We start from the raw sequence: 24,233 nt of genomic DNA, 5'->3' as shown, positions 1-24,233 counted from the left end.
TAGGCTACATTAAGTCTAAACCACTAAGCTACGTCGATTTGTCTACTGCAAATTCAAATCTGGACAAGTGGGTGGAGAGGGCAAGTATTTGGGCAAGTATTTATGGTGATGATTTTGTTGACAGTCTATGTCCATTGTTTGTTAGCACCATTAACCTAGCAGCTCCTGCTCTAAAGTAAAGAAGCAAACTTATACCAAAAGCTTCTTGGCTGATTGACTGCATCAGTAGTCAGTCAGGTTAAATAGTTAAACTGGTCAGCCAATTACACCAAGGCACTATTTTGGAAAAACACCTGTCATACAGTATCTAGAATGAATCAAAAGGCTGAGTCATCCAATCAGAAGTTCTCATTCTGCTAGTGGAGCTCGGTAGAACATAGAGGACATTTTTTTTTATTATTTTAATACGTTTTTACACAAAACGACAAGATTCAGTGGTGCAGAGGGAGGAGTAGAAGTTTTAAGAGGAAAATAATTTTTGTTCATTTGATGAAATCCATGTTCCTATCAAATGAAAAAATAAAATTCTCAAGAAACCCATAACAGCCCACTCCTTTCCATCTGTTTGAGTGGTGCCTCATAATCAACTCTAAGTGGAACTTGCCAGCCTCGGCTAGTTAAATAATGACTGAGCCTTTTTTCCTCCTCTCTTGCTGGTTTGTCTTTATTTAAATGCACTCTATGTATGAGTTCAGTTTGAGGGGGCAGGTGACATTTGGCAATTTCCTCATTTAGAAGCGATTGAATGGCCATGTCCCATGCTGCTTTGCTTTCTTTCTAGTTCTTTCTTTTCGTTTCGATGCTGCCTGGGAAGAGGGCGTGAAATGGGATTGCATTGTGGAATGGATCTCCTCAGATCGCTGCAGCACAACTGCCTTTTCCCTCAGCCTCACCACAACCATGGTAACCGCTGTGGTGTCCATGGCAATTGAGGTGGCCCCCGCAGTGTCGGCTCTACTTCAGGATTTCTTGGACCTCAGATGCAAAGAGAGCGTTGTGGTCACTTAAAGTCCTACGGTCTTTTTAAACCATGGCCCAGCTCTTCAGCAAGCCTGTGAATATCACCATGGACAGACACATAACAGATCATCTCTCTGCTCATCACTTAAGCAGCTCCATGATAAGTGTCAGAAGCAGACAACTGCTTGCATTATGTTCCCTTTCTGTTGTGACTTTGTCTCAGGCCTGCTGTTTAGTCTGGTATGGATGCCAACACAAACCACACACATATATACTCATGCTGTTTCTTACTCCTGGTTCTCTCTTGGCTCTGTTTTGTCATACCTAGGGCTGTGCAGTTGGAGCAGATGTTTCCTCAGCATGCAGGCGGACTGTTCTTGCTCAGAACTTACAAACAACCACTCAGAACTAAATCCCAGCTACGGCCCTTTCAGACTATTGCTGGATGAACAGCCATTTGTGTACAAAGCCATTTGTGTGACTCCTTTGAGGTTCAGCTTTTGATGTTATTTGCTTACATGCGTTTACACCTATCACATCTGTCTGCCTTACAGCACATATTCATGGTAGAAAGGACAGGGAAGGAGGAGTTGGTGGTGAGGGGGATGGACACAGAGTGAGTAAGCAGGAATTGGAAAAGCGTGCAGTATCATCACTGAATGCCAAAAAAGAAGGAAGGGGGTGCTCTACAATAGTGCCAAGGTCAATGTGGTACCCTTTTTGACCCCTGGCCTGATTCCTGCTCAACGGATTCTCCACTCTTATCTGTTCTGCTCAGAGGCTCGTTGGGCCCTGCCTGTTGCTTTCTGGGCCACAGTGGAATCAGATGCTCAGCAAGAGGAGAGTCAGGGTAAGTAGTGTGCTGCTTATTTTGGACTGGACTAGACTAGACCTAGTGTGCTTAGCTACATTCACACAACAGACCTATCTTAGTGGTTCACCATGTGACACTGTTTGCTTTCTGGAAAAGGAACATTGCACAAGACATCCTTCAGTTGCAAATACAAAGGCTTATTTGGTGGGGTTTTTTTGGTTCATCAGCTGTTCTAAAGCCTAAACTGGAGGGATATGGATGGCCTTGCGGAAGTTCTGCAACAATGCTGAAGGAAGTACTATCGTTCGCCTGTCTGCACCTGAGTATCACTGACTGCAGAGCAAATCGAGGGTCTTTTGTCCCCTTGTGATCCACTTCTTAACAATCAATTGAACTGTAGCACTTTGCTATAGTGAGTGAAGCTGTTTTAAGAATTATTCAATGCTGAAGTCCACATGTTGCTGTTTTGCAGCCTCCCACATGGTCTGTAGAGATTGTAGTTACATAATCCAGTTCAGGCTAGCTTTAGGAGGAGACCGTTCACCAGACCAGTTCCTTGACCCAAGGCTGACCTATTACAGAAATCATTTCCCTTACAAACCTCAAGACAACCTCCTTTATTATATAGTTTGCCACATGTGGGAAAGTGCTTGTAACTGTTCTGTGGTCAGACAGTGACACCAAAGAACTTTTGTGTTCTGAAGTCAAACAGATAGTTCAACCTTTGATGCAATGTGGGCATGTTTCAGTTCAGCCCCTGTTCTCTGGAGACACTTAAAAGGTTTTATCATTTACAGATTCTGTGCTGCGCCTCTGCTGAGAGTGTGTGCATAGTCAGAACTGAGGGGTAAAATGCATTTATTTTCTACATAGGTGTTTGATTATGGGAACTATTTAATACAGGGATGAAAAAATTAATAAAATTGGAATGCACAACCTTTATAAACTGTGTAACGCTCTCTGTATTTTAATGATTCCACAGATGACTGAAGCGAAGGCCTTTTATTTATTTATACAAAACAGATCAAAATAGTGCATTTACAAATAACCCAACAGAACACATCCAGTACATGTAAAAAAAAAAGTTCATTAATTGAGTTAAAATGTTCATAAAGAAACATCAGGGTTTAGAAAATAAAATACAGTACAGTTTTAAAAGGAAAGTGCTTCCCATAAGTATAGTTCAGGCTGAACGGTAGCTGTACATGAACAGAGACTTTGGCTTCTCTGATGATTGTTGGGTATTAGGCATGACTTAAAAACTCAAATAAGCAGAATCTAGGTTTGCACTGCCTTTCTCTTATACTCGTTCTCTGAAAGTTGGAAAGGTTCATTACACTAAACAGTTGATGCCATACAACCACTTTTAATTCCCTAAAACCAAAAATTTCAGTGGATGGTTCTTAAAAAAATAATGAAAAATCAATCATAAGGTTGGGCAGTTCTCCAGGACCGGGTTTATGCTCCAACCTAGAAACAATGTGGACTGTATGGGGGTCCCTGAGGACAAGTTTGAGAACAACTGCTTTAGGATATCTACAGTGGTTGTTCTCGGGCAGGGGTGCACAATCCTGGTCATGGAGAGCAGCCTGCTTCAATTTGACTCTGAACTACTGTTTTAACCATGTTCCTTCTTATTGTCTATTTATGAAAGCATGGGGTCCACATACAGATCTCCTCTTAGCAGATTCTAGGGGGTAGGGACTAGGACCCTAGGTTCAGGAGATCGGAGTTTTAGTGGTCGTTTTGTTCATGGCTGTGTTTGCTGGATTCTTGCTGAGGTGGGCGATACCTGCAGCAGATGGCAATGGCAGCTGCTCCTTTACCCCTGTCAGACGCCCGTACCACGCAGGTGTTGCCTCGACCATATGCCCCATGAGTGACTGAACCGTGTGAGACAGAGTTACATCCTGTCAAGGTCCAGGAGTCATCGCACGACACTTCAACCTGAGAAAGTGAGAGGGATAAGTCAAGGTTTATTGCCATATGGACAAAATGTAGGTATGTGTATTTCTCGTTCAGTATTTCCCGCTAATGTAGTCAGTCAGTCACAATGCGGATTGTGTCTGGAGTTTTTGATCTATGAGGCTGAAGTCCATGTATGGCATTTGTGTTGTCTTCTGTACAGAAAATGTATTATTTCAGACACACTTTCAAACTTTAACAGACCTTTTTTTTTGCCATTCTTCCATTAAGACTTAAATGACCTTTATGAATATGACCTCTGTTCTAGCTATGTGTACTATGCTGTGATTAATGCATGACTAGGCCTGAACTCACCTGCTCCTTAAAGCTAGAGGGGTGATGCTCACTCAACCTGCACTCCAGACTTGGGGTGTGGCAACACGAAGCGTGTGACGTTGTACCCGCTCTGGCAGGACACCCCTTGCGGTTGCCGTGGAGAGGCCGCATGGGGTCAATTACGCCTCCGGACTCAAAGTGAGAGCTGCAGCCTGCAGGAAGAAATAACAGCTGTTACACAGCATGCAGACACACACAAGAGGGACATACAGATGCAGAAAAGTAAAGAAGGTAACTACAACTCTGGCTTCTAGTCGAGTCGAGAGTGGACTTTTTGGAAAAGCTGACAATAATAATAGTGATCTAACAGATACTGTCGATTATTATGAATTCGAGTCCAATAGTAAAAAGATAGTCCTCGGCTAGGTCCATGTAGGCATGAAAATTGTTTAAATGACTAATTATCTAGGCTGTAAGTGTGTTATTGATGTCTGGTTATTGTTCTCTTGGTAAGAAGAAGTTTGCTCAATCTTAATTTATGTGTATACATTTACATTTACATTTACAGCATTTAGCAGACGCTCTTATCCAGAGCGACTTACAAAGTGCTTTGCTATTTACCCAAGAAAAGCCTTAGCTAGTTAGAATAGACTAATAATACAAAAGATACCTCCAAGCTTAGACATTGCTAAACACAATACAATAAGGCGACCATAGAATATGTATCTACTAGATATGTATCTACTATACATATCATTTTCTCAAGAAAGCCTGGTACGCTTACACAGTACTGTTAATTACTATCTAAGAAAAACCTTTTATTTTAAAAAGGAGGAAAAAAACTTTTAATCATTTATTCAGTAAGATTAGAATAGAAAAGACTCTGACAATGCAGGCTTTACAAACCAGGCATCAACTGAAGTAACTGCATCTTAGCTAACAGTGTTTAGCATTTCTTTGGTTCTCTGTAGCTCTGTGCTGGAGAAATATCTGACCAAGGTTGAGACTATAGTTCCACAAGACATGTCACAACTCTTACCTGTAAGTTGATGCTCTGGGCTTGGGCATTCTGCGTCCATGCCTGCGTGGAGACTGGCACTGGCCTGGCACTGAACATTGTTCCCTGTGCAGCAGCGAGCTATGGCATACACTCCCTGCCCTCCAATGCCATTATAGGCCACACACTGCTTCTGCCCATCCCGCATCTGCCAAAAGCCAATCAAGAAATGTATTTAATGTTTAATGTGTTTACACTGTAAACTTTTCCCGATTTTCCTCCACAATTTATTTAGATACCCAACCCACTTGTTAGAGCTCTCCCCCCTTATTATATGTTAATGCTCTCAAAGCTGGAAGAGTGAGGACTCTTTTTGAACTGGCAAAACAATGCGCTTGGAGGAAAGTGTGGGGAGAGAGCGAGCCATCTACCTACTCAGAAAGAGCAAGACCTATTGTGCTCTCTCAGGCTCCAGCTGCTGATGGAAAGCAGCATGATTCGAACCAGTGATCTTTGGGTCATCTTTAGTCCTTTAGCCATAGTCCGCTGGACCACTCGGGCCCATGCTGTAAACTTTATCCAATGTTTAAAAGCATTACAAATTGCCTATTAAAATATATATATTTATTTATGGTAAATAAATAACTGACTTGACTATGAAATGGAGTAAGAGGAAAGTTATGTAAATTAAATTTTTGGGCAAGTCATAAACTGTGTCAGTAGACTGGTTTTATACACTGCCCAAAGAAATAAAGGGAACACTCAAATAACACATCCTAGATCTGAATGAATGAAATATTCTCATTGAATACTTTGTTCTGTACAAAGTTGAATGTGCTGACAACAAAATCACACATAAATCATCAAAGGAAATCAAATTTATTAACCAATGGAGGCCTGGATTTGGAGTCACACACAAAAATGAAGTGGAAAAAACACTGATCACACAGGCTGATCCAACTTTGATGTAATGTCCTTAGAACAAGTCAAAACGAGGCTCAGTATTGTGTGTGGCCTCCATGTGCCTGTATGACCTCCCTACAATGCCTAGGCATGCTCCTGATGAGGACTCCTGGACAGTCTGTGGTGCAAAGTGACGTTGGTGGATGGAGTGAGACATGATGTCCCAGATGTGCTCAATCGGATTCAGGTCTGGGGAACGGGCGGGCCAGTCCATAGCTTTAATGCCTTCATCTTGCAGGAACTGCTGACACACTCCAGCCACATGAGGTCTAGCATTGTCCTGCATTAGGAGGAACCCAGGGCCAACCGCACCAGCATATGGTCTCACAATGGGTCTGAGGATCTCATCTCGGTACCTAATGGCAGTCAGGCTACCTCTGGCGAGCACATGGAGGGCTGTGCAGCCAAGCATCCTGCACGGTGTTGGGCTGTGAGCACAACCCCCATCTGTGGACATCAGGCCCTCATACCATCCTCATGGAGTTGGTTTCTAACCATTTGTGCAGACACATGCACATGCACCTGCTGGAGGTCATTTTGCAGGGCTCTGGCAGTGCTCCTCCTGTTCCTCCTTGCACAAAGGTGGAGGCAGTGGTCCTGCTGCTGGGTTGTTGCCTTCCTACAGCCTCCTCCATGTCTCCTGGTGTACTGGTAGCGCCTCCAGCCTCTGGACACTACGCTGACAGACACAGCAAACATTCTTGCCACAGCTCGCATTGATGTGCCATCCTGGATGAGCTGCACTTGTGAGCCACTTGTGTGGGTTGTAGAGTCAGTTTCATGCTACCACGAGTGTAGCCAACATTCAAAAGTGATCAAAACATCAGCCAGAAAGCATAGTTACTAAAAAGAGGTCTGTGGTCTCCACCTGCAGAACTACTCCTTTATTGAGTGTGTCTTGCTAATTGCCAATAATTTCCACCTGTTGTCTATTCCATTTGCACAACAGCATGTGAAATTGATTGTCAATCAGTGCTACTTCCTAAGTGGACAGTTTTATTTCACAGAAGTTTGATTTACTTGGAGTTATATTGTGTTGTTTAAGTGTTCCCTTTTTTTTTGAGCAGTGTATATTCAGCAGTGTCTGGGAACACTAAGTCTTCACATTCTCATGTGATGTGGGAACAAGAGCTGGTAAGGTTTTTTTAATGACTTGTTTTGTGCTCAATCTTAAGAGACAACCCAGCAAACCCAGTGAATATAATCAGTGCTGTTGTAGTATTTGATAACATGAACAATCACTTCTCCTCTCTGTTACACGCCACAGAATACACAATACCTTCTTGCGGCTCTTGTAAATCAATAGAACACTGTGTTATCATATGCATTATGTCTCCTCGCCTCCCACTCAATTTATAAGACATTCATTGTTTTTAATTTAAGATCTATAACTGACTGTAGAGTTTACTTTGATAGTCATTGCCTCTCTCTCTCACCTCTATTTTCTCTCCAGCTCGGGCTCCCGGTGAAAAGCTGGAGCAGCTGAACATCTCCTCACCCTGGCGACACTGAGCCACAGCTGTGTCAAAGCTTGAGACGCCTGACTTCTCAGACCAAACAGAGCGACACAGCAGCGCATCACCTGGGAAAGCACATCAGGCTTTAAAAATATAGTCTGAACATGAGAACAGTAAGAACACAGCAAAAAAATGAAGATCTTATCTAGAACCTTCAATTTTCTGATTAATAGACTGGACACTATTAACCCACTAAAATGAAGACAACTTTACGTGAGATACAGAGTGTTGGGGTTGAGACTATATTGTTAAAAAGGTGTGTTGTTCCAGATGTAGTTCCAGATGTAGTTATAAGCTACGGCACCTCCTTGCATACTTTTCAGATTTATTCAGCATATGTATCCCATGATGTTCATGTAGTGATGCGTATCTTTACAATTTAGTCCATATCACTCAAAAAGAACATACATTTACTATATTAACAGCTACTTCCTCATGACTATTTTATATTGAAGGAAATCATCACTTTCTGTAAAAAAAGTCTTCTGTAAAATTTTGGGTACCTGGAGCTCACAAGGGTAGAATGTGGGCTAGGTGGTTTCCAGGTGGGCATGGGCTCTGACTAGGTCTGTTTTCCCAAATGGGTCCTGTCGTTGCAGCCCTCCTTAATCTCACATGGGTCCCATCTAGACCCATGTGTAGATGGAAACCCAGATGGAGCCCATGCCTAACCCTTGCTAGTTCTGGTTGCCAGCCATACAGGCCCCACATTGACATGTTAGCTGGGTCTGTAGCTAATCTAACATGAAACATTATTTCCAGCAGATCCTAAAGCACAGTACCAGCCTGTCTTTCATAACAATAAAAAGTGCAAAATCTAATTTATCAATGTGTACAGTCTCCCTAACAAGTCTTTTAGTTCTCGTAGTTGGAATTTTCCCCCACTCTTCGTTGCCGAAAGCTGCTAGTTCTGACATATTCTTGGGCTGCCTTGTTGCAAAGCTCCAAAAGCTCCAGTTTGTGTCTCTTCAGGAAGTCTAATGTTTTAGACACGCCTTCTAATGAATGCATTCATTGTTCTAGTTCCTGTAAAGACGTATTGCCAATAGAATGGGACTCTCTGGAGCAGATAAACATGAACCTATTGGCACCATGCCTAATGCCAGGCATGGGCTAGAGGGCTATAAAGCCCCCCAGCATGGAGCTGTGAAGTTGTGCTCTTTAGAATGATGGCGCTTCATCCAATATTTTTGGCATCCAACATCCTGACCTCGCCTAAGCTTTGGTCGCTGAATACAGTCAACTACTCACAATCAACTCCAACATCTAGTAAAAAGCCTTCTTCCCTGCACGGTAGAGACTCTTTTTAATACCCTTAATTTCAGAAGAAACAAAGACTGAGCATGTGTCCCATATATATAAAATTATCTACTTCAGCATTTGGGGTCGACATTTGCATCCAGGATCTGCTGGAATTTTTCTCTAAATGTGATGTTACTGATTTTGCAGTTTTAATTTGACTTTATCATAAATTAGACTAGCAGATTATTTTTCCTTATTTCTTGATTTGACTTTGATTGACATTTCCTGATGTGTTTTGCAGAAAATGTGGCTAGACAGGGGTGTTAATAAAGGTAATATCAACCATGGGCCTTTATATGATCACTTGGACGATATACAATATACACAGTGTGTACATATGTACAGAATGTCCAGTGGAAAACATGTATCTCCACAACTGACTGTATAGTGACTTTACTTTACTTTGAGAATGCAAGAATGTTGGTAACTTTGAAAGGAAGTTACTGTGAAATTCCAACTAATGTTGAGCATTTCTATTTGTCTATTCATCCAGATGAATGTTCAAAAATGGAGATTCATGTTTTTTCACTGGACAGCAGCGATATACACTGTGCAGCCACTGACCTGAGAGTGTAGAGGTGGATTTGGGCAGGGCAGCCACCATGTTGGGGGTAGTGAGCCGATGTTCAGCAGGGAGAGAGTCTGGATTCATCACCTGCTGGACTGAGTGGTGACGGAGTAGCTGGAGCACTTCAGCAGGGCTGGCGTTGGGGTTAGCGTTCAGAAGCACTGCAGCTATACCTGATTTTACACACAAAGCACACACAAAATAGCAGGTTGAGCAATTGCTTTTGACTGTAAATGTATTTTCCACTGTAAGTTTACCACTTTTTTAAGAGTGTGGGGGTGGGTGTGGGCTAACCAGCTGCGTGTGCGGCTGCCTGTGAGGTGCCACTCTTGGTAGTAAAGCAGGTGGGGCAGTCACTGGAGGCACTGATGATGTCATCACCAGGGGCAAACACATCCACACATCGGCCCACGTTGGTGCCTGTGGTTCCCGCAGTCAGTGGCTGGTCAGCAGCATTGGTGGCACCAACAGTTATCACCTACACACAGTCACGGTAATAGTACTGGTAATTATTAATAATCATAAAAATAATATTATTGTACATTAAATGAACTCCTTAAGGGGTTCACATATGTTGGATCATTTTGCTCAATTTAGAAATGTTAAAACTACATATTCTTCATTCTGTCCTTTGTTTAATTGGGTTCTTCTTATAAAGTTTTAGAGATGAAGATCTGATCACATTTCATATTAAACAAACAAAAAAGATGTAAAGGGTTCACAAACATTCAAGTGGCACTGTAGCATTCCATGCTGGCTCTAGCCCATCTGTTGTCATGCATGATAGAAAATGGTAATAAAAAAATAACTAAAATAAATAACTAAACAATTGTTGAAATTCAGTTCATAATAAATGGTTAAGTTTAGTGTCACATCAGATGTTACTTGGCAACAGTAAGTTATCCGTTTTTCAGGAATAAACTGAAATTGGCTAGTTTCCTCATGGGGAAAAAAAGTGTGAATTAATCTGAGCTAACAGGTGGCACAGTGACACAAATCATGCCAAGCACCAGCAAGTTGTGCAGTGGTCAGTGAAGGCACACTAGGGGCCAAAACATTTGGGGACACCTGCTCACACTATATTTCTTCCAAATGCACGGGTATTAAAAGAGAATTTGGCTGCTCCACTCTACTGCTAATGGCTTTCTGTGGAGACTATACACTGTGTGAACAATGAAGGGGTGTCTGGATTCATGTTTGAATATGAATAATTTCATGCAAGCAATTCATAATAAAAAACAAATCTCATCTAACTCTAAAAAAAATGCAGCAGAATCAGTGTGGTACCTCGGGTTCTGAGGCTGGTGAGTACAGACAGGCATCGTCCTGGTAGTTTCCGGCTGCGGCTATAAGAACTGCACCGGACCGCACCATCTCCCGACAAGCAGTGTTTAGAGTACGACTGAACCCCCCAGCAAATGGCAAAAGGACGATTACAGGGCTGATGGGCTGCGTCTGCAGAGATGCGCGGATGTACTCGAGACCTGTGGGTTTTTTGGGATGCATAATATATCATATATAATCTGACGAAGGTCAGAAACTAGATACATTAAATCAGATTACATTTACAGTAGCAATGAATTACTGTTTTTTTTCTTTTAAATGCCCTTTGATCTGTCTAGTAAGATCAATCCGTCAGTATTATTGTGACCATAAACTGTACCACAGCTCCGTCATTATGAAAAATAGACATAACATGCATAATGACACAGCCTACGGCTGCACACAGTACATTAAGAAATACCACTAATTTATTGATCCTACTTGACAAATCATAGGGCAGTCTTTACGTACTACAGATTATTACAGATTACAGATATTACAAATAACATTTTTAGGCACTCATTTGTCATCTGTACCTGATTACACTTCTTTTTTTCCTTCTCATTTTGTTTGTCGAATTTTTCCCTCTTTTCTCCCCATTCAGTACTGGCAGTAAACCAGCCTGTTTATAGCTCCACCTAGCACTAGCCAGGCTCCTGACACTAGGAGGGACTTAAGGACTCCTCCGATGCATGAAAGCCAGCCCCATCCTCTTTTTAAACTGCAGCTGATGTGGATGTGGCATTGCCGGGCAGCCAACATGCTCAGAGAAATGTGCTCTCTCAGGCTCCAGCCTCTGATGGTAAACCGGCACAGTTTCGAATGTGATTCGACCCCCGAGGGCAGGATAGTGGTAGCACATTACACCACTGAGCCACTCATCGGAGTAATGAGTATAATGAATCTAATTACCTAATCACCACCTTGACCAATCATTGTCTCTATGGCTATTTTCATGAATCTGTATGCTCATGCAAGGAATATCAAAAATCATGCAATTTAAGAATCAACATGTTTTTAACATATTTCAATATTGGAATGTAATATATAATAATACTAATCTTGGTGCATCCCTAGAAGCAAATTGAAATTGACTTCAACCTCTACATTGCACATCCAGGCTTTTAGAGTGACTTGATGCCATTGTGAGTGAGGTTTAATTAAACCTTACTGTGAGAGCATGTTTTTTCTGCAAGTTGTGTTTCCGTTTACCTGCCAACACTCCAGACACGGTGCCTTTGCCCTGGCAGTTGAGCACTCGTACACTGTTCACACTGACACCACGCGCCACGCCTGAATCTCGCCCACTCACCACCCCTGCTGTGTGCGTGCCATGGCTGTCGCACTGATTGGCCTGCAGTAGACACAGAAAGGATGAATGGGAGTTAGCGAACGGGAGGGTGATCGTGCAAATGGAGCGGAGGTGTGGGTGAGTAGATGCAGAGTTAGGTGGGTGAGTTGAGTGAGTGAAAGGGAGGGGGACTGGTGGAGGGGTAGGTGGATGTATGTATGGGTACAAACAGTGAACAAACAGATGGATGTTACTCTTTTGCATTTGCATTCAGCTGAATTTCTGGAGCTCAACCAGATCCCCTGTGCAATATGCTACAAGTAGGTGTAGATTACAGGGATTTTACCACAGTTAGGTGCATTTATTAAAAAGCGTGAATATGAATATGATTAAATGCTCCAATATTCAGTGATAAAAGAAAAGAATTACTTATAATAATTCCAGTCCAATTGCCTAGAAATATCGGCTACATCATAATTGTGTAGGACACACTAATACTATAAGGTATCGACTACATACTAATCCTAATAGAGTTTGGCAGGTTAGTACACTACATATGTAAATGAAATGATGAAGCGTTACTATGCCAACATACGTCACTGCAGATGTCATATGTGTGTCCTTTTTGATTGACAAAGCAATACTCATCAGTGTAAATGGGCAACGTATGAATTGTATGGAAATGGAAATCTATAAGTGGTCAGTGGTTTCCTCCTTTTTTGCACGATTAAGGCTGATCCAGCTACCCCTCTACTGACCTGCCTGTGAACTCGGACCCCGTCCTCCTCTGGCACACTGTTGAAATCCGTCACCATCACTCTGCTCTCGATCTCACGATGGCTCGTCTGAACACTGGTGTCCATGAGGTACAGCCCCACCTGAGCTCCATCATCTACACACACACACATACATGCAATATTCAGCCACACCTAAAGTACTGCTTTCAGAATCAGTGTAAAGTCCAATGCTGGAGACCCACTGCCCTGCGCAGTATTGCCTTCATCCAAGACACAGTTCCGCAGAGTAGCATTAAAGCAGCATTATGTAGAATTGGCATTTGTGACTCCTGGGTTCCCCCTACAGTCTGGAAGTGGAATTTGTGCTTTAAGCCACCCCTAAAGGACACCCTTTACACATGCATTTCTGGAGAAGCTGAGGGACACAGAACAGTCACTGAGAGTGAAAGGATCATGTGGACTGATGCTAAAGACTAATATTACAGAATTACGAGCCCAAAGTGGGAATGATGGAAACACAATTGTCCCTGATTCTGAAGCTGGTGTTTTACTGTCAAAATTCTGTCTGACATAATGCTGCTTTAACTAGACTAATACTGACATCAATGTCACACCTTTGATATTTTGCTTTTCAGCACTTTTTGTAGCATTATATGTGATATTTAATGAACAAATTCAATATATAATGCATGTAAATATCCTTACAAGACCCAAATAACTTTTTCATTTAAAGATTGAGCTTGAGGTCATCCTTTATGGCTATTGAAACTAGCATTTAATCCAGCCATGGTAGTGAATGGAGGGCACACACACTTAAACTCGTGACTATAAGTAGTGAGGCTGGAGCAGTGGGCAGTCACCTCAGCACCTGAGGAGCACTTAGGGGTTAGGTGTCTTGCTCAAAGGCACATCAGCCGTACCTGTCGCGATGCCAAGCCCACTTCTCTTTATTGTGTGTGTGTGTGTGTGTGTGCGTGTTGTGTCTTACTTGGTGGTGTGTATTTTCCGCTCTCGTGCTTGATTTGGACGATGCGCTCCAGGTTCCACGGCAAGCCTTGCGCAAACACCGTCGAGTCCTCTTCGATATACTCCACATGAGGGAGTTTCAGCGCCTACACACACACACACACACACACACACACACACACACACACACACACACACACACAGAGAGAGAGTCAGTGTGCTGTGGGGCTTCACTCGTCTCCCGTTGTTTCCGTGAAGGTCCTGCTTACCATGTGCAGGACGTCGCTGCTCATCTTCACCAGGAACCCGCGCACGGCTCCAGAGTAAGTGCGCGTGATCTCCGTCAGGTAGCCTCGCCGCGCCGCTCTGGCTCTGAGCGCGCGCATCGTGCGTTCTACTTGGTTCTCGTGCGTCCCGTTCCGCAGCACCACGATGTAGTGACCGGGCACGCGCCACGCGGCCTGAAGGCACACAACCAGAGAGAGAGAGAGAGAGAGAGCGAGCGAGAGAGCGAGAGAAAGAGAGAGAGAGAGAGCAGTGAGGGGTCACGAGAGCAACATGCACCCCGAAAACCTCTCAGAGCGTCTCAGAGCATTGCGCTCGGCGCGCGCAGATGCCGCTCTGGAGCACAGCCTCAGCACAGTAGAGACGTATTTAATCTGCCATTACTTTTGTTAGCACATATGCTAATTAATTGTTTGTTTGTTTATGTTAAATTACGCAAATAAACAGCAGCAGTGCAAAAAAAAAGCGTGCTGTTTGTAGAGGATGAGGATGTATTTACACTTAGAACATCAACAACACGTCTAATTTGCGCAAAGCTGCCCAAACCATTGCATACTATTGTAAAATTGCATATTCTTTACTATATATATATATATAGTAAAGACATATAGACATATATATATATATATATATATATATATATATATATATATATATATATATATATATATATATATAGTCTAACTGAACTGAGCCCTATTACTGCACGCTAAATACACTAAATAGACTGGAAATTTGAGAAGTCATGTGATGTTGATTGCATGCCATCACAGCTTGTGTTCACTCATATAATTATTTTTGGCCTTTTTACTGCCTTTTATTAATTTGTGGAAGACCTACATCCACATAAGCCTAGGTGTCCCACCGTAGGGCAGCTCACCCTATACATACTGATACATAGGCACTACTAGGTCACCTAAGCCAATAAAATGCCTCCAAACGAGCTGGATTCACCCACCCACGTGTCTGTCTGAACTATTTCCTCTGAAATCAAGGGCTTTCATTTTTCACTAATGTTGGGTGATTAGTTCTGGAACTCCACTCAGTGAGAGCGCAGATGAACATCTGTATGCTAATCTGGACCATTAGACGATACTTCAGGACATGTAGGGGGTCGTTTCCTCCCTGTGGTGGTCTTACCTTAGTGCACCTGAGGAACTGAGCGGACGGCGCAGACTCGAGCTCCGGCTGGAAGTCGTCTTTGCGGATCAGGGACAGGATCAGCTCTACATCCTCAGTGTAGTCTTCTTCCTCGTGAGCGGTAAGAGCCGTCACACGCAGCACGAGCAGCAGCGCGAGAGCACCCAGACTCCTCATTACTGCACAGCCTCGGTCAGTCGGACTGGCTCAGGTAAGCAGCAGCAGCAGCAGCAGCAGCAGCGGCAGAGCGTCTGGAGGAGTGTGAAGTCTAGTGCATGTTGGGGTCACTGGCTGAGGGACTGATTGAACACCCTGATCGGCTGTCTCCTTTAGGGCGGGGCCATGACGTGTTCACGGCTCACGCCATCGCGTTCTGATCGCACCATCTCTGCCTATATAAACTCACCTTCAGCCTGGAGTCAGATTACACAGCCGTGCCCCGCGCGCGGGGAAACCCACTGGGAGGAGGAAGCTTCTGCACTGGTGATTTAGCAGTGCCACCTGCACTTGTGATCTAACGCCCAGTTCAATCTGGAAAGTCTGAGACTTGAAATGCGATTTACTCTTACAGTAGTTTTCACTGTATAGTGAGTATTAGCTACAAGTTTGGAGTCAAAACGTCCACATCCTTTAAAAACAGCAGGGGTGGACAACTCCAGTCCTTGTGAGTCATTTAATAAAGATACAATTTTATCTATTTTTTTTTTTTTTTACATTTTTATATAGTTCTAACTTGAAATAACTTTTGATAGTTCTAACTTGATATAATTTTTAATATAGATATAACTTGATATATTTTTATATAGTTATAACTTTATATAACTTTCAATGTAGTTATAACTTGATATAACTTAATGTAGTTATAACTGGATATAACCGTTAATGTAGTTATAACTTGATATAACTTTTAAAATAGTCATATGTTGATATAAAAATATAGTTATAACTTTTAATGTAATTACTTGATATAACTTTTTAAAATAGTTATAACTTGATATAACGTTTAATGTAGTTATAACTTGATATAACTTAAAATAGTCATATGTTGATATAACAATATAGTTATAACTTGATATAAAAATATAGTTATAACTTGATATAACTTTTAATATAGTTATAACTTGATATAACTTTTAATGTAGTTATTACTTGCTATAACTTTTTTAATTATTTTAACTTGATATAATGTTTAATGTAGTTATTACTTGCTATAACTTTTTAAATAGTATAACTTTATATAATGTTTAATGTAGTTATGACTTGATATAACTTTTTAAAGTAGTTATAACTTGATATAACAATATAATTATAACTTGATATAAAAATATAGTTATAACTGGATATAACTTTCAATGTAGTTATTGCTTGCTATAACTTTTTAAATAGTTATAACTTGATATAACAGTATAATTATAACTTGATATAACTTAATGTAGTTATAACTCGATATAACCGTTAATGTAGTTATAACTTGATATAACTTTTAAAATAGTCATATGTTGATATAAAAATATAGTTATAACTTTTAATGTAATTACTTGATATAACTTTTTAAAATAGTTATAACTTGATATAACGTTTAATGTAGTTATAACTTGATATAACTTAAAATAGTCATATGTTGATATAACAATATAGTTATAACTTGATATAAAAATATAGTTATAACTTGATATAACTTTTAATATAGTTATAACTTGATATAACTTTTAATGTAGTTATTACTTGCTATAACTTTTTTAATTATTTTAACTTGATATAATGTTTAATGTAGTTATTACTTGCTATAACTTTTTAAATAGTATAACTTTATATAATGTTTAATGTAGTTATGACTTGATATAACTTTTTAAAGTAGTTATAACTTGATATAACAATATAATTATAACTTGATATAAAAATATAGTTATAACTGGATATAACTTTCAATGTAGTTATTGCTTGCTATAACTTTTTAAATAGTTATAACTTGATATAACAGTATAATTATAACTTGATATAACTTAATGTAGTTATAACTCGATATAACCGTTAATGTAGTTATAACTTGATATAACTTTTAAAATAGTCATATGTTGATATAAAAATATAGTTATAACTTTTAATGTAATTACTTGATATAACTTTTTAAAATAGTTATAACTTGATATAACGTTTAATGTAGTTATAACTTGATATAACTTAAAATAGTCATATGTTGATATAACAATATAGTTATAACTTGATATAAAAATATAGTTATAACTTGATATAACTTTTAATATAGTTATAACTTGATATAACTTTTAATGTAATTACTTGATATAACTTTTTAAAATAGTTATAACTTGATATAACATTTAATGTAGTTATAACTTGATATAACTTAAAATAGTCATATGTTGATATAACAATATAGTTATAACTTGATATAAAAATATAGTTATAACTTGATATAACTTTTAATATAGTTATAACTTGATATAACTTTTAATGTAGTTATTACTTGCTATAACTTTTTAAATAGTTATAACTTGATATAATGTTTAATGTAGTTATTACTTGCTATAACTTTTTAAATAGTTATAACTTTATATAATGTTTAATGTAGTTATAACTTGATATAACTTTTTAAAGTAGTTATAACTTGATATAACAATATAATTATAACTTGATATAACAATATAATTATAACTTGATATAAAAATATAGTTATAACTTGATATAACTTTTAATGTAGTTATTACTTGGCAACTCAATAGTTATAAATTGATATAATAAATTGATATAATATTTAATAGGTATAACTTGATATAACGTTTAATGTAGTTATTACTTGCTATAACAATATAGTTTTAACTTGATATTGACTTGATATGAACTTACAAGTTATTATTTAAAATAATTTAATGTAGTTATTATTTAATATAACCTGAAATATAGTTATAACTTGATATAACATTTAATATAGCTATAACGTGATAGAACGTTTAATAGTTATAATTTAATTTAACACATCATTTACTTTTCTTGAAAGAAAGTATATGTAATTGTAACGACATGTAAAAATGTAAACAAAAAGTGTAAATGTTTTGAGAAAAAAGGATGCACTATCCTACAGCATATCTGTCCTTTATTTCCTTCAGTAGCTGTGGTGGTTAATTTGGCATGTGCTGCATGTTTGTGTGATTGACAGTGCGTGGGCTGCTGGGCTGAGCTAAGTGAGCTGCATAATCCTAGTTATTATAGGTGACAAGTGAAACGCTGCCTCTGGCATACAGATTAGGTGGAGTGCTGCCCCCTGCAGATTGGTTGTACATATTGCATTTTGTGATCTACAACATGATATACAGTGTCAAATGTCCAAAAGTATCTAGAAAGCTGCTATAATCTCCACAGAAAAACATTACCTATAGAGCGGAACACCCTGGAGAAGCATTCGGCTGTGGATGAGTGGATGGGCCTCCGTCTGGTACCTTTGGGATGCGCTGGAGTGGTGTTTTAAAATGCAGACCTAATCATCCTACATCAGAACCTGATCTTACTAATGAATGCAGTCAACCCCCCATCTAGTTTAAAGTGGGGGTCCACATATTTTTGGAAATGCAGCGTAATTTAGTGGCATCTTTGATCTTGTGTTGAATGTAGTAAACTTCACCTAGACTTTCTTGACAAGAGAAAAGGCGCGTGTTCTGCTGCTGTTGAAATAAATAAAGGGAGAAACACTTGCTGTGTAAGGTGCACTCAGACAGTGCCATAAGCAAATGCACATTCACCTGTGACTGAGAGATTCTATTTCACTGAGTTGCACCATTCAGCACTGGACAGGTTGCCAGGGGTGATGAGCATGCTTTGATGCGCCATCTAATCCACTCTAAGTGAACCCTGTTTGCCTGTGTGTGCGTGTCTGTACGTGCGCCTTAACACAACAGCATGCTGGTCTGGTTATTTTCACGGCAGTGCTGTCATGTTAGTGCAGATGGCTCAGAGAGGAAAAACAGAAAACAGGTGAACCTTAATACTAACATGCACTCCAACCTACCATTCATATCACTGTATGCACATGTTGTACTAGAGGATTATTCTTTGGAGACACACATTACGTCTGTTTAGCTATTTCATTCATCATACAGGGAGCTTTCTTCCACATCCACTCCATCTCCCTTGATAGTGGCTCTGCTGATTGAGTGTATAGTAGAGAATACGGTAGAGTAAGGCTGCTGATTGCACTACAAAGGGGCATTTAGAAGCTTACGCCCCAAAGCGCTCTCTCTTTTCCTCTGTCTCGCCCTCTCATATTCACCGCTCTCCTGTCTCCATGGAAATGTGAACCAAGGTCAGTTGATTGTGTGAGTATGTGTGTGCGAGTGTGTGTCTTATCCAATGTATAATCCTCCCAGTGCACTGTTTTGACTTCAGTGGGTCTGGAGAACTACAGCAGTGTCATTTTGCATTGACTGTATTAATCCTGATTCACTGCACATGCAAAGAAAAAGGCAAAGGCAGCTCTTCAAAGGAAACTCTTTAGTTCAGAAAAGCAGAAGAACTATTTTAAGCAATAATTTGGCCATAGTTTTGCTGTGGAGCCATGAGGCTAATGCAGCTAACAAGCAACAAGAGGTTGCAGACCAGCATGCCCCAGTCTCACAGTTTCCTCAAACTTGCTCAAACTTGTGGTTTCTGACAACAAACTGTATGACAGCACTGGCAGAGTGGACCAGAACCAACTCTGTCTCTTTACCTTCTCTGAGTAAATGGCCACCCAGCCCGACCTGCTGGAAGACTGCCCGCTGATGTCCCCTCTACCTGCGTCAGACCAGCTGCCACCTACCAGTCCGACCAGCAGACCCAGCCCCCACCACCACCCATATTAGACCAGCGGCACACCCTCCTACCACTGCTACTGGCCTAATGACCATGTTAAAACCTGACTGGACTCTTAACTGTCTGCCACTATTAATGTCACCACTATTAACTATCTACACCATGATTAGTATATTATGATTATGATCAGAGCAGTTATACAGTATAGATGGTTTGGTCATTGTTATCAATAATGTTTAAATAGTTCTGATCAGAGGAGGATAGATGGGTCCCCCTTGTGAGTCTTGGTTCCTCCCAAGGTTTCTTCCTCTATGAGCTTTTCCTTGCCACTGTCGCCATTGGCTTGCTCACTGGGGGTCTTAGATCCATCATGTCTTACGTTATTTCTTTTTTGTCTCTGTCTTTTACTAATTATGTAAAGCTGCTTTGTGACGACAACAGTTGTAAAAAGCGCTATACAAATAAATTTGACTTGATTTGACCTGTGGTTTTTGAGAACTAAAACAAAATGTATAGCTGGTTAAATGTCACATACTTGTCCAATCGAAAATTGGAAATGAGAAACACTTCATGGATCTGGCATAAATTGGCAGCTAGCTAATAAACTACAACAACCATTTTACGAAGTCTTACACATTGGACGAACACATTACTGTTCAGAGAAAGCTAACGTCTCACTTGAAAGCAGCATAACTGCACAGTGGAATCATACAGCAGTGGATGTAGTGTAGTGGGTACCAACAACATGTTTCCTGTTACAGACTGGGGTTCAAATCACAGGCTGGATAGATACAACATGCTACGCCAATAAGCAGGACTCCTAACATCACATTCTCCTAGCTGATTTCTAATGAGTGGGTCCAATTGAGTGAGGAAAAATATCATTGCAGGCCTTTAGGAAGTTCTAGATACAGTATGTCACTAAGTGCTAATAGGAGTGGTATCATAACCAGACAGCTCTGTGCCAGGACTCTTTTCTGAACACTGTAAAACTGCTGGATAAAAGACAGAACATATGTTAGGTTTCAAATATCTATATCCAAGGTCCAACATCCAAGAAATGTTCATGTGTTCCAGCATTCGCTTAGTGCCAACATAAACCTAGAGCCACATGGGGGCTATAGCAATGTTTTTACTCGTATTTTGACTCGTATGAGTTTTAACTAGTATGAGTTTAAGATTAATTTACTCCCAGGCAACATGCTTATTTGGGCTCACATGGGTGGAGAATGGGCTAGGTGGGTTCTCGGTGGGCATGTGTTGGTACTGGACCCCATTTGGGCTTCCCGAAAAGTGCCCCATCATTACAGCCCACCTTAATCTTACATGGGTCTCATCTATGCAACCCAGATGAGGTCCATGTTTAATTCTTCCTGGTCCCATTACTGACCCTGGTAGGACCCTGCTTGGGCATCCACATGTGGGAACCCAACATGGAACCTATGGGTACTTAACTTTCTGGTTCCCAGTTGGACTACCCATACAGGCCCCACTCAGGCTACTACCAGTTTGTTTTTTACATTTGTTGATTTTTATGGATAGCGTTATTTCATGCAGGATCAGAAACAACATAACCCATCCAATTTTAGATGAATAACTCAACATGGTTTAAGGCAAGTGCGTGATGACATTCCGAACTTACTGACTGCATTAGCTTCATAGTTCCAGTGCAAAAAAAAACATGGTTTGACTGATTGACCACATTTAAGGTGAACATGAGTACATTAGATTTTTTTTTTTATTACATTTGTTTTGGTCAAAATTTCACTTTGTCATTTATTCACTGTCCAGCTCTGAGGTGAAGTAGCAGGAGTCATCCACCTTGCCATAGTAGAGCTCAGGCTCAGAGCCTGGCTTTGTAGTCTTGCTGCCAGTGAGGGGGGTGCTGGACCGGTGCACGCTTGGAGAGCTGTGAAGAATAACAGGGGGCTCAGGAGCTTTGCTCTCTGTCTGGGCGAGTGAGAATACTTCATCGTCTTCTCCTTCGTCTTCTATATATAAACAAGCCAGAGGAGCTTTGAGGGGTTCTGTTGGACTGCCAGATTTTGAGGGAGAAAACATCAGCAAAGAAGGGAAATGCAAATAGACAGTGTTGGGTAGACTGTCAAAAACAGTAATCCATAAATAGTAAGGTATACTATGGGATTATAAGTAGGGCTACACGACATTGGTATAAAACACTGACATGAATTTTTTTCAGCAATAAATATTACATAATAATACAGAAATTTTCACCACAATTCACCAGAAGTCATGACATTAATGTTGTAATCCATTGAATCCAAGATTGGGGTAAAATAAATGATATTGGGCAGATATTACTCTCTCTGGTTAAAAAGTTGTTGATTGATGTGTTTGGTATCATTTAACATTGCATCTGATATCCTGCAGTGTAACTTTTTTTGCTGAAATTTATATATTGTGCAGCCATAATTGCAAGCAAATCCAGATTAATACTTAAGTACTACTGATTCAATTCTGTATTTGGTCAAAAAGTAGTACTTCATCAGCATCAGTACTATCATCAGTGTACCTGCAGTTTCTGTACATGACTAGACTGTTGCCCACACTGAACAGAAGGCCCTTAAGACACCAATCTTAAAGTGTTTACTAATATTCTATTAATGCAATATGCTTCTGCAGTCACACAAACAAGTGCCTGGCCATGTATCGTTCTCACTCTCCCTTGGTTCTCCCATCCCATCAATATTCCCATGAATATAATCTCATCATAGACTGTATAACTACATTTGCCGTCTGGCAAGATTCAGTCGGCTGACCGCGGAGCCTCATTAGTGCACAACTGATTGGAGCACTGATGTATAATGAGTGTTGATAGAATATCCACAAGCTCACAAAGACAGCGAAAGCCTTCTTATCTGCTACAATGAAAGAGATGGAGTTACTCTGGATAAATGGACTGGGGGTCAACTTAAATATGTCCTTTTGACCTTGTTCAATCTCAAGCGTAGTATTAAGCTTTGCTGGTACAACATTTATGTCACACATATTTCCAAAATATATATTTAATGTTGTTCACTGGTTGTCCTTTCTTGGAGCACTTCTAGGTTCTAACCACTAGGTTCTAACCACTGCATACTGGAAACACCCTGCTAGACCAGCTATTTTGCCCATTTTCTCTGCTTCCATCACATAAACTGCTCACTTGCTACCCAATATATTTATCCCACCCCTTAACAGGTCTGTTGTACCGAGATATTCTCTTGCAACATTATTCACTTGTTATTTAATGTTATGGCTGATTGGTCTATGTTAACATACAGTTGCCAGTCTAAGTAGACTGAACAAGGCACAATAGGGCAAATCAGAGTATGGGATACTCTTAAATCTTCAGCAACAAAAAACAGCTTGTGTAACTATAATAGATAAAGAGAGTCACTGGACATCAAACCACACAGGTAATATAATTGGACGAAAGCTGGGCACAGATGTTGAAGGTGTTATGATTATACAGGTTATATATATTGTTGTGTCCTACCTGACCTGCAGGATCTCTGCTTCAGCACACAGCTCCTGTTTCTCAGCACTCCCCAGCATTTCCTGGTCCGGCAGTATGAGTGTGACCTGCAGGACAACATTATCAAGCCTTATGTAATGCTGAGCTGTGATCTGAAACCTAATGTACCAGGTGAACTGATGACCACCACATTTTGGTGTAAAACAGACTGCATTTAGCCAGGCTGTTGGACCTAACATGTACGTGTCTGATTCATCTAATTCGGAACTGTCAGAATCAGATTTCATACAATCACAGTAATAACAAATTTAAACAAATGAAAATATGAGCATTTTGTCTTGCAATCCAGGTCCAGACAGAATGCATGGACTTAAAATATAAAAGACAAAGTGCAATTCTGGAGAACCACCTTAATCCACTACTTCCAGTTAAAAAAAAACCCAACAATGTAGCTACAGTGCCAACTTCCAAGACTATGACAAGCTTAAGCCTTGACCTAACAGGAATTTGAATGGTTAAATGATATTAGCATTGCAGTTTGGTTCAAGACAAGACATAACATCCACAATACCTGCACACCATATACCTCCTATAGATCTGAACTGAACTAAACCAGTGAAATTATGAGTGCTTGTAGATCAATTTTTTGCTCTTTGTACTCACCCTTGGGTAGCACTGGCACATGCTCCACGCAGTCCCAACACCCACCATCAGCGCCCCCATGGAACAGAAAGTGGCAAACACCTGCGGCTCCTCCACGGCCATCAGAAAAAAACCCAGCGCCACTAGCACCAGCCCCAGGACGATGAGCCCGTAGCGGTAGGGCTTGTTTTCTGCCATGTAGGAGA

The 24,233-nt window shown here is 40.4% G+C and overlaps 2 protein-coding genes across 2 annotated transcripts; both read right to left on the bottom strand.

Moving 5' to 3' along the window:
* Nucleotides 1-2,777: 2,777 nt before the first annotated feature.
* On the bottom strand, nucleotides 2,778-15,473 carry pcsk9 (proprotein convertase subtilisin/kexin type 9). Its single transcript, XM_072681753.1, has 12 exons — nucleotides 15,105-15,473; nucleotides 13,949-14,140; nucleotides 13,702-13,825; nucleotides 12,735-12,868; nucleotides 11,898-12,039; nucleotides 10,650-10,846; nucleotides 9,657-9,840; nucleotides 9,359-9,535; nucleotides 7,412-7,557; nucleotides 5,055-5,220; nucleotides 4,055-4,227; nucleotides 2,778-3,721 (listed from the first exon to the last, which is right to left on the bottom strand). Exons 1-12 carry the CDS (start codon nucleotides 15,279-15,281, stop codon nucleotides 3,509-3,511), a joined length of 2,025 nt encoding a protein of 674 aa, XP_072537854.1. The 5' UTR covers nucleotides 15,282-15,473; the 3' UTR covers nucleotides 2,778-3,508.
* Nucleotides 15,474-21,631: 6,158 nt separating this feature from the next.
* bsnd (barttin CLCNK type accessory subunit beta) lies at nucleotides 21,632-24,225 on the bottom strand. The gene is made up of 3 exons (XM_072673038.1): nucleotides 24,049-24,225; nucleotides 23,407-23,492; nucleotides 21,632-22,044 (listed from the first exon to the last, which is right to left on the bottom strand). The coding sequence occupies exons 1-3, from the start codon at nucleotides 24,223-24,225 to the stop codon at nucleotides 21,684-21,686; spliced, it is 624 nt and encodes a 207-aa protein (XP_072529139.1). The 3' UTR covers nucleotides 21,632-21,683.
* Nucleotides 24,226-24,233: the final 8 nt, after the last annotated feature.

Source organism: Salminus brasiliensis, chromosome 1 (genome assembly GCF_030463535.1).
Source record: "Salminus brasiliensis chromosome 1, fSalBra1.hap2, whole genome shotgun sequence".
Taxonomy (NCBI): Eukaryota; Metazoa; Chordata; class Actinopteri; order Characiformes; family Bryconidae; genus Salminus; species Salminus brasiliensis.
Note: the sequence above shows the minus strand (reverse complement) of the source record. Positions and strands in the feature narration are given on the sequence as shown.